The 12,071-nt window shown below is 35.0% G+C and overlaps 1 protein-coding gene across 1 annotated transcript in view; it reads left to right on the forward strand.

The window, feature by feature from the left end:
• The window catches only part of LOC121321823 (leucine-rich melanocyte differentiation-associated protein-like), a 326,479-nt gene that overhangs the window by 221,737 nt on the left and 92,671 nt on the right, over positions 1-12,071 (forward strand). Inside the window, exon 5 of the mRNA XM_041261056.1 lies at positions 1,423-1,549. Within this exon, the coding sequence (XP_041116990.1) occupies positions 1,423-1,549 (127 nt within the window). The remainder of the gene's footprint in view (positions 1-1,422; positions 1,550-12,071) is intronic.

Genomic DNA, 12,071 nt, shown 5'->3' on the forward strand with positions numbered 1-12,071 from the left:
AGCTGAAACTAGAACAGAAGTTCATCTTTCAGTATGACAATGACAAAGATTGCTGTCCATCAGTGCTCCCCAAGGAACTTGACAGAGCTTGAACAGTTTTATAAAGAAGAATATTACCAAGTCTAGGTGTGCAAAGTTGGTAGAGACCCATCCCAACAGACTCACAGCTGTAATTGCTGCCAAAGGTGCTTCCACCATGTATTAATCAGGGGGGTGAAGACTTATGATCTTTCAGTTTTGTATTTTTAATGTCTAATTATTTTCTCAATAAAGCTTTTTTGCTCCTAACAGTGTGGAGTATGGTGTGTAGATAAGTGGAAAAAAAATCCTCATTTAAATGCATGAAATTCTGATGCACTGACACAACAAAATGTGAAAATAGTTCAAGAGGGTGTAGACTTTCTATAGGCAGTGTGTGTGTGTGTGTGTACATATACAAATATATACAATATATACAAACAAGAGTGCTGTTATTTTGTTAATTCCGAAAAGGCTATCATTTACTAGATATTTGACCACTGTCTTGTTTATTTATTGTTGTATCCCCTTGCATTATTCCCTGGAGGATGCATTGTTTCTAGTCACAAAAACATCCATGTTTAGCTGTGATTGTTTTGAAGAATTTCACGTTTTTCAATACATACAACATAATGTTATTTTTCTGAAGGATACTGTTCGTTCTGTTTTTCTCAATTGGCCACACTCTTTTTTTAACATCTTACCCAAGTAAATATGACTATTATTCTCCAAAGTTTGGTTGTTTGTCATAGAGGCTTGGTTTCATAACCTGTGATATTTCCAGTGATGAAAACTCACCATTTTCATCATCACCACAAATGTGTCTTTCATTGTTGCCTAAAGTATTTGTTGATTCTCTTTGTGTGATTCTTTCTGCACCTCTGTATCCATCTGTTCACACCCTCTACTTAGGTGGTGTCTTTACTTCTTTGACGTCCAATCTTGACATGTTGGTTCCTTCAATTCCTGCCTTCCTCTGAAATAATCTGTTATCATCAGTGTGTTTCAGCCATTATCATTTGACAGATTTCCTTAAAATGAAAGATGAATGATATTTTTGCAGTATCTTCACTAAGTGATTTTATTTAAAACAAGGCAGATTTTCTAAATAATCATTCTTCATAAACTAGAGAAACAAAACTTGAAAATAATATCCATATTGTTTTACCACATTCGTACTCACAACACGTACTGGGAGCTCTCTTAAAGGCCTTATCATCTGTGGATCTAAGTACTGTCTACGTCAATCTTGCTAATGTTTCTTACATTACTAAATACCCTACAGTAAAGGTGGCTTGTCTTTTGCTTGTTTGTTTTCTTTGTCATGGAAAACTTATTCTTATCTCCATTGATCTCTTTGCCTGTTTTTTTGTTGTCAAATTTATCCATGACGTCTTTCCCCAGGTATTTTGTGCTCTACAAGCTGACCAACCTGAAATTCCTGGATGCTCGGAAGGTGAGCAAAAGAGAGCATGAAGAAGCTAATGCCAGGGGTGCCTTTATGAAAGTGGTGAAACCAAAGACTGATACGGTAAGGGTCCTTTTAGGAATCCGGCTGGTACCTTTTTGCTTTAAAAAATGCTTTTTTTAAATTTTAGAATCACTTTGTAGAACATTTTCTATTTCAGTCCTGATTACTCAGAAATCAGAAGTTTAAAGCACCTGTGGCCTCAAAAGGGATCTCTAAGTTTAGCTCAGTAAGTCAGATTGTAACCATTGACCTGTCCCCCTGCAAACCTTTGCCATTTATAGATGTAAGAAATACACTAGTAAGAAATGCAACTGGTTGAAGGGTAATGGTTACAATCAGGCTTTCCAAAACTGAACTTCGTGGTAAAACGTGTTTGAAAGCCATATTGAAGATGCAGGGGGCTTTTAAAGTTCTGAGTTTTGAAGTCACAATGATGGGATGACAAAAACTTTTAAAAAATCTAAAAAACAAAAATCTAAGTAGAACAATAGATTAGTTGAGATACATCATACCTATACCAAGTTGCTTTTTAAAATATTTTATACTTATTTCAGAAGTTTAACACAAATCATTTGCATTGATGTATCAGATTAATAGGCATATCAGTAATAAACACATCATTGCGCTACATAAAAAAAAGCTGCAAACCTTAACCCTCCTTATTTTTTTCATGCCACATTTTTTTGGAAGTGTAGTAATGTCACAGCAGAGCAGTTTCTATAATGTAGTCCATCTGTTTTCCTCTCACTGTACATTGTTTATATATTTCTTATTGTCAAAAGCCTTTATAAATCCCCACTACCCAGTCTGATGAAGTACTCTTGTAATGCTTGATCACCACATAAGGGAGTTTCTGTTTAATGGCCAGATTTGACCTAATTTCATATGCATAAGCCTAGATCAAAGTAGACGATACCTGTCCAGTCAGGGTTGTGTTGCTGAACTTGACAGCATGTCACATCAGAATGACAGCTCAAGTACACAACAGTCAAAATTGCTTAATTATATTCTGGCTTTATAATTATTCTTCTCTGCTTGTTCTGAAATGCACACGCATTTGTTTACATGTAATCTATTAGATTTGCTCTATATTCAGACAGCTTTTTTATCTTACAAACAAGCACTTCAAAGGTCATTGTTATGGTATTTATATGTTCAGAAATTCTGTTTGTAACAAATACTGAAGTATAAAGGTAACATTTTAATAGTCTGAACAGTTATCAAAATCCATACCCTCTTGTTTTAAAGTTTAAAGTAGCGGGCATAAAATTATAGTAACTTTCTAGTAGGGAGACTGGTACATCCACTTATATTTTATAATATTTTATTCATAGGCTAACCCTCTGAGATGTAGTGTCTGATTTAAAGAGGTGCTCTGCCCAGGATGCTTGTCTGGTGTACATCATCATAGCTTTCAGCAGTCCCTTTAAAATGTTAGTTTATGTGATTAAATATTCTTCTCTGTTCATATTTTTTCAAGAGAAACTTTATCCTACTATTTTATGGAGACCCTTTTTCTCAGGAATTTAGGTTTTCCAGTAAAGTACAGAAAACGAAAGACTTTGTAAGTGTAGCAAAGTGTATCTGCTTAAATTTTAGTTCACACACTACTTATCTTGTTACATCAAGTAACTTGTTCCCAAAAATCAAAACTAAGAATAACGGTTTGGCAGAAGTTGAGGGACGATAGAAGTGAATGCAATACTTTTTAGGAGTACTGTAGAATGAATCCATTCATGTGGCTTAAAACAAAATGCCAAAGTTATTACTTGGCAGAAAAAGAAAATATACATTTTATACATAAAAATTATGTATTCATCAAAAAATAAAAACTAACAACCAGTTTCTAGCAGTGGAAAACTAATTAGATGTTTTTAATTCTGCAGCAACATTATATTCAATAAAACCACTACTATGCTTCGAAAAATGGAAAATAACAAACAGGATGTTGACAAAAAATATATACCTTGGTTTCGGCCAAACATGTACTATGTATTGGAAAAAAAAAAAAACAAAGCAATACATTTTTAGTAAATATTATAATTATCTTGAAAACATGCAACTGAAATATGACTTTGTCTTACTTTTTTGACAGGCAAAACTTTTTTTTTGTGTGATTTCAGGGCTAGATTTTTGGGTACAATACACACAATCAATTTAAAAACCATAAAACACTGTGAGAGACATGGAGACATATTGTGAAACTAATAAGCTCATATCTTTGATATGACAGGAAAACAATAACATTTTGTGTTTGCAATTATTTTGAAGGCTTTACATATATAATTCAATAGAAACCGTATGTTGTTTTGATTTCTTTTAAAAAAAGAACAGAGTTAAACTGGATATAATATGTATTTCAAGTAAACTGGTAAACAATTAATCATGATGTATAAAACAAAGAGTAACAATATTGATGGAGTTTACTGGAGTTCCGTTTTCCATTTTTGTCCTACTGAACAGACCCCCCAAAAAAGCCATGGGATACAATTACACTTATAATTTGTCACACAAATAATGGAACTAGATAATGTAGCTTTTCCTTGTGTTGTGGATTTCTTGATTACTTAAATACACTGTGTTCCACAATCATACTACATTTTGTACTAAAATATGACTCATGGTTGCTTTATTATTTACTACATTATTCTATGTTATAACTCTTGTATGTACTCTGCTTAATCAGAAGCAATACGTTTTTAGGTCTACATTGTCTTTTCAAGGTTGTTTCAGGTACAGGTACATAAGCCCATCCATCCCTGAATCCCCTTTTGCCAATCAGTAACACTGGCACAATCAAGAACAGCCCTGCTACTACCTACTGCTGTTAAAGCTTCTGTTAAAAAAAGGAAAAAGGCGCTCCTTCTATGTAAAACATATTTAAAAACAGCATGAGGTACAATATTTAGAAGAATAGATGTCTGCTTAAAAAAATAATAAATACAAATTCTTAAAACACTGCAATGTTACACATAAACTAAGAAAGAAAGAACACCCTTGATATAACTGTTGTGTTAGAAGTTGAGGGAGTAAACCAGATTTAAGGCTATAGTACAGTAAATTAAAAGGTACGTAAGGACCTTTTTATTTTATTGTGTTAGATGTTCCCATGTGTTGCTACAACTGTTTACATAAGGTGTGTGTATTGTTTTAATTATTTTTTTTTTTTTACATTTTTACCACTTTTTTTAAACTTTTAAATTGCATTCCCTGCCTCAAGATGGCTTCACATGCACCCGCATGGACCTTTCAGAACTACATTTCGCATCACCCTCCTGCTCACTGGTAAATCCATCTCAATTACATATGTGAACAGGAGGATGATGGGAAATGTAGTTCTGAGAGGTCCATGTGGGTACATGTGAAGCCATCTTGAGGCAGGGAATGCAACTTAAAAGTTTAAAAAGTTGTCAAAATGTAAAAAAAATAAAATAAATAATAATAATTAAACCACATACACCTTATGTAAACAGTTGTAGCAACATATGGAACATGCCTACCCAATAAAAATATTAATCATAACGCATATCCTTGTAAAACATACTGCAATACACTCTAAAATATCTGAATTAAGTAAACATTTATTCTGATTTTAATAGATTAAAAGCACAGGCACACTTTGGCTTAGAGTCAAATGACCTGCTTGATCTCAGCAGCGCTGACTGTACTGTCACAGAAGCATTTACATACTTTTGAGTCTGATGAGACCTGATATGGCAGTCATATCAAGCTCTGCAGCATGTATGTACTGTTTGTCTTTACTTGCCTTTATCATCATCCCAATTGTCTCCTGACCAATAGAGCAGGTCAGCAATTAATGGAGACTAGTTAAACTTACACAGAATGTGGGCACCAGAGATGATGACATAATTAGTTGTTTGTGTTTGCTTTCATGTTTTGTTCAATAGGGTGTCTTGCATTAATAGACAGTGTGCCATTAACAATGTTACAACACACTATAATTAGTGTCTCCCTTGTTTCTTTTGCCTCGTTTCTTGTAAAGTAACAGCATTTGTAATTGATTAAAACAGTTTTTTATTGTTCTGTGGAGTTCATCTAAATATTCCTGAAATACCACAATAGCTTAGAATCATTAAGCCTCAGACTTAATTTAAGAGAGAAGTAGGGCCGGATTTGAGAGCTTATGATGCCTAAATGTTTTCTTTAAACAGTGTGGAGCCCAAAACGCAACTCATTCTTATTATGTACTCTGATGGACTGATGTTAATGCCAAAACGTCTCTCTTGCAGTGAAATTAAAAGATAATGTTATGAAAGTGAATGTGCATGTTATACTATTACTATATATAATATATATATATATATATATATATATATATATATATATATATATATATATATATATATATATATATATATATATATATATATATATATTAATAAATAAATAAATAAAAAACTTGGGAAGCCTCAGGAGTCCTGTCAGAATTGAGTGTGGCCACAATTTAAGCTGCTGTTTTCAAACATGGCATTTAATTTATGTACCGTACTTTGGAGAACCATATGTCTTTAATAAAACAGCAGTAAGCTTTAATACAATATGAATGTCAGAAGTTTTCAAAATGCATAACCTTTTCTGTGGTTACATAATGTTAACCAGTGAGTGAGTCTATTTGCCATAATATATGAATGTAAAAATCAAGTCTCTTATTAATATAGCAAGACGTTTGGCTGGAGATTTAGCTGTCGTAGTTTGTCTATACAAGTTTGCCCTTCCAAATGTTCTGAAACACATTTTATAAACTGGCATTAGATAAAGTGTATCACCTTTAGGGATTATTAATTAGTGATTTGGTGGTTAAAAAGAAAAACACTGTATAACTAGTGGATTGGTTTCTTTTTTGTTCCGCTGGGTCCCTGATGTTGATGCAACTCTGGGTTGTTTTAGCTGGTCACCTGTGGCTCGGCAGCCCTTTGCTGAAAATGTAGGCTCTTTCATTTCTGGTTCACAGTACTGTGTGGCTGGTTGAGCCCTCAAAGAGCAGTGGTGTGGGGGGGAGAACAAAATTGGTGCATTGAAAATATAAATTTTGTGCACCCCAGCTTTTAATAGAAATTGCTGTAAATGTCATTAAAACATTTCAAAACAGTTTATTGATGTCAAATAAATAAATAACAAAACATTTAAAAGTGACTTTGAAATGATGTTATAGGAAGGGTTGGAATTCTAGTAAAAAGAGGAGGATGGGGTTATGTCTTTACTTTGAGTGCTATAGTAGCTACACCTCTTGCAGGACTGCTATGCATGTCTATAGTTGAAGATGATGTCTAGTGTCCCTGATCATGTTGCAGAGCTTAACCAAGAGGCAGTGTGCTGCTGATACAATAAACATCTTTTATTTGTTAATCGTAAACCACAGGGAGTACCATTGACACAGTATAGTGACGTAACAAGCTGAATTAATAGAAGACATTCCGAGAAGAACTGCAGATGCTTGATTCAGCTCTTTTCATTTGGCTCACCCTTCCATGAGTCGTGGTAATAATGCAGTTTGGGTTTTTTGTTTGTTTGTTTGTTTGTTTTTCTTCCATGAGCTGAGATATAGGTTCATTTACATGTCAGATGTTACATAGTTTGCCATTTGGGTGTTAATCCACCTAAGCCTAAAAGCATGCTGTGCATAACCATTCCCTTTTTCCCTTTTACAATATAATTGTCCCTTTCATAGTCCAAAAATTGAAAAAGACATAGTTATATATAGTTTGTATCCTATATGCAAAGATGTGAAGTTTTTTTTTTTTAGACATGGTCTATGTGTTATGATGAAGACATTGGGTGCATTTATATAAAAACCCAAAAGTGTTGACTACCAGACAGGTATTGTTGAGATCAATTTATATTAGCAAAAAATATGCCTCTAATATTTCTGAAAATTCTATCAATTTAATTTAAATCTTCTACTAGCATGAAAACAAATTATTTTACCTGTAGTGTTTTTAAAGAACTTTCTGGTTTGAAAGTATTTTAAAACCTTGATATACTTTCAGATATCTACTTGCAATGTTCATATGTACTTGAGAATTATCAGTTCCCTGCAGCATCCATAAAATTATTAACAGCATGTTGCACAGCTCAGTATGAATGTGCCTTGGTGCATGTGCCAAGAAATTATAAAAAATAAATCATTCTTGCTGTAAAAGCACAAATACCTTATTGTCCTCAACAGGGGAGTTATTGCCTCTAAATCAAATACAGCAAAAGTACTTTACTGGCAAGTTAATCATAGTTTTACATTTTTGTCACAGTTTTGCTTGTTATGATGTTTTTATGTTTGTCTGTCTCTCATGTTCTGGCTGTCACAAATTAATGGAGGTCATTGTCACACAGGTAAACTAAGTGACCTCCTGCACTGTCACAGCCTCTTTTAATACCTGCCCGTCTGGCTCCAATATTTATCCTTTCCTAAATCCTGTTCCTTTTGACTGGCATCACAGCCCAGCCGCCAATGATAATCTGTCCTACATCCACATCTGTGCTCAACACGGGATGGACATCCACAGCAACTCAATAACAGAAAACAAATCTCAGGGATTAGTTCTCAATCTGAGGGTCACAAGTACGCGTTAAGTATGCTGAATCCGCTAAACTGCAGGTATTCCAAGTATTTTGTGCCTCACCTGTAAAAGGTCACAAACCACCGCTGGGGACTAATGCTGCTTGTTGTGACAAGAAGAGGTGAGATATGTCATTTGCAGTCTGATATCTGAATATATATATATTAAAAAATGGTTGCAGTATAGTTATGTATTGGCATTTATTTTAAAGTTCAGCCTAGTGAATTCTGATATAAGATGTCCCTTGCTTTTATATTTTCCCTTTGGATGTTTAGATTGAGATTTAACCTTAAAGATCAAGCCAGCGCTGTTTTGGCTCAGGGAATATGTTAATCTTGGCTCACTTTATGTGTTTGATAGGTGCCAAATATGTAAACACCAACTCCACACTGTAGTCATTGCAACATTCGGGGTTGGCTGTACCAACCATTCCTAGTTATTTGGTAGTTGTTTGTAAGGAAATACTGTATGAAATGCACAGGCTATATGTCTATACAGAAACAGATATGCTCTGAAACACCTTATTTCACCAGACCTACCAGACCATGTGAAAACAAAATATTAAAGTGCCAAACACATCTTCTTTTGGCAGTTCCTGTTGGCTGTAGCTTGCTACACAAACAGGTTTTTTAGCACCAAGGTGTCAGTAAATAAAATCTGCTGTAGAAATGTGAAATACATTCTTTCAAGTGTGCTCATAGCTGGAAAGAGGTCAGAACGGGTTCACTGTCCATAAAAACAACTGCAATTAGAAGGGTGACTCATAGTCTTCTCATAAATCATGTTAAATTGCACATCATAAACAGATTGTAAAACTTATGATTGTTAATAATTGCTGTAGGATTGATTTATTTGCTTGTTCAAAGTAAACTGGCTTGGGTGGGTCACCTAAAAGTCATCTGACCCAAGCTGCAAGTTTAGACACACACAGGCAGATGTTTTCATGTGTTTCTTTTAGATCTGCTTTATAATTTGACATCATGGCATTTGCTCGAAGAAAAAAAAGAGAGAGATAAAGTTAATCGGAGTATAGCTACTAGTATTAATAGAGATTCCTATATTTATTTTGAGATGTACAGTACACTTCATGTCAGTTGGTATTTTGTAAGTGTACAAAAATACAGTTATAATGAAAAAAAGAAAGTATCAAATAAAGGTTTCCGGACAGAGAAATGTATAGTCATTTCAGTTAGCTTGATCTTCCAAGTTAATAAACTGAATGCTGCCATTTCATACCTTGGGAGACAAAAAAATAATTACTAATTTATACTCAAGTAATAAGATACTGTACTGATTTAAAACATCAAGGCATATATCGAGGCAATTTGTCTGATGAAAATGTATCTTTATTCTCTGCATTTTCTCATGTGTAGTTGTACAGATCCAAAGCCTGAATAATAAATATGGCCAGTTGGTTAGTTACATCACAGAGGGTCTGTGTAAATTGTTTGTTTTTGTTCTTTTATATATTGTTCTTGCAATCATACTAGGCAAATTGTGATGCCCCAGTTTTTAAAAAACTTGTTTTTGGGGTGGTTTTTTGTAATGTAATGCGGCATTCAGCACACAAAAATATCTTCAGCAGTCTATCATATATGCTTAGATAGGGTGAGAATTTATAGTACATTTTATTTGTTCAAAAGCTACTCTGTCAATTACTCTGTCAAGTTCAGGTGCCCTGACTTCTCTTATTTCTAGTTGGCATTCAACTTATTTCCCGTTGTTCTGATTAAAACTCCATTTCTTCTTTCAACTCTGGAGTTGTGCCAGAAATTTGGCAACCATAACAGTACTTCATTAAAAGTTCTATAATAGAAGCCCCATCTGATATACTGGAGTTATTTTATCTCACACTAGGTCATTTGTTGTCAAAATTGTGGTGCTACTTTTTACACGTAAAACATTTTTATTTATTTATTTATTTTTTTAAGGGCTTTTTTTGTAAGATGAGTGTATACATTATGAAAACAAGCTATGTGTGACTAAAATGGTTTTATAATAAGCTAAGGCCTGGTCCCAAAAATCACAATGTCACCTTTGTAAAAATAACTATTTTATGGTAATGTACTATTTAGCATTGGAAGTAATGCTGCTTAAACTAACAGATGTATCTGCCTGTCACGTTCTAGCTCCAATATGTAAGCAATTATGAGGACCCTCCTAATGTGCATGCACAGGTTCAACACTTCAGGGACAGACAAATGTTTAGGCAGAACAAATATGATGCATTTATGAAAAACCACTGCACCAGTGTAAGCATCCTGTCTCTGAAAATAATAATCTTAATTTAAATTCAGGACAAAAAGTGCATTTTCAAATGTGTAGATGTGGGCATTTCAGTAAGTCCAAATGATCTACATGAGGTTTCTCCAATTCTTTGTTCAACACACAGGGACAGTAGGGTAGTATACTTCCACATTGATGCAGTTTATGCATTGTGGCAGATTTTGTATTTCTGGCATAAGTTAGAACGTCCCTTGCTTCAAAAAGGAAAACCACATTACAATTTACAATTACCAAATCTGAAATGTAAATGTTGCTCTCCTAGTTGCTCAACTAGTTTTACCTAATTACATCTAAGTATAGTTACTTGTATTTAAAAAAAAAAAAAAAAAAAAAAACTTTGACATTTCAAATGAAAGCAAATGGCTTGATTTGGGGTACTGATTTGGGAGCAGCAGGTAGTCTGTCCGTAGCGGCGAAGGCAGGAGCACAAGGTAGTCTCCCTCTATCACTGGGGATTGGTGCACCTCTCCCTCAGTCGTGGGGGACTGGTGCAGCTCTCCTTCGATTACTGATGTAGGCGTGGCTCCTCCCACTTGCACTGGAGACAGCAGGTCTTCTGCTTTTTGTACTGGAGACAGTGAGGTTTCTCCCTCTTGTGTTGGAAACACTGGTATCTGGGCTGCTGTTCTCTCCATTTCTGCCTGTAGGTAGCAGAGCACCAATTCCACAACCACTTCCATTGCCCTTGGGCGGTGCCCTCGCTGCCAGGCCTCCCCATCCCTCTGCCGCAGGGCATCAATCACCGTGGGCATGGACTGGTCCTATAGCCCTGGATTCTCCTTAATCCAGTCCCATAGTTGGCCTGAGTTTTGCTCCCCTTCCATTTTTATTTATTTTTGTTTTAAAGAACACTCTTCTTGAAAAAGAAAAGAAAAAAGTAAACTGCACCCGCAGTATCCCTGGTCTGACACGTGGAGGCACTGTAACTGACTACTGACACTAAGTGTAACACGATGGCTTGTGTGATAATATGAGACCATGAACTTAATGGACACAGGCTGTTTAGTAAATGTGAATGAATGCTCTGATACGCTGGTTTGTTGTAAAATAAAAGGTTTTAATAAACGGAAACACAGAACAAACAAAATAGTGTGATGGTCAAAACAACTAGACAAACAAATAGGGCAAGAAACAAGAAGTGTTGTGCTGGTCCTTCAGCACGTGTAGCAGTTATTCTTAATTCTCTCCTCACTCATTAATCCCAGCACATGAACTAATTTGTGCACTCCCCATGCTCACATCTTAATACACACTTTATCTGCATGTGAAGTGATCATGAAATCCATGTGCCTAAATAGAACTATATATTTTAAATCACTCATGCTACATAGCCCAGTGCATACCCTGTGCACCAATATATACACACCAACAATAACACATGACATACAACATAAAACACAAAATATGCATAGGGGCAGGGCACCCAGCCACACAGCTATATCTTGCAGTAACAGCAATGGCCTCCATTGCTTCAGTGGGAATGGTACTGAGCACTGCTTCCTTCTCAGGAGTTCCCAATGTGGTTATATAAATAGATTTATCTTGTTTTCCCCATTTTAGTTCCAAATAGTTGAGCTGCATTGCCGATAACGTCATCTTTAAAAAAAAAATTAAATAAAAATAATAATTACTACGTGCACTGGTATGTACAAAGATAACCTATAGCGGATGTTTGGACTTGTGGTTGAGGTATAGGCAGAATTTGAATAAAGACATATGGA

This window comes from Polyodon spathula, chromosome 10 (assembly GCF_017654505.1).
Source record: "Polyodon spathula isolate WHYD16114869_AA chromosome 10, ASM1765450v1, whole genome shotgun sequence".
NCBI classification, from domain to species: Eukaryota; Metazoa; Chordata; class Actinopteri; order Acipenseriformes; family Polyodontidae; genus Polyodon; species Polyodon spathula.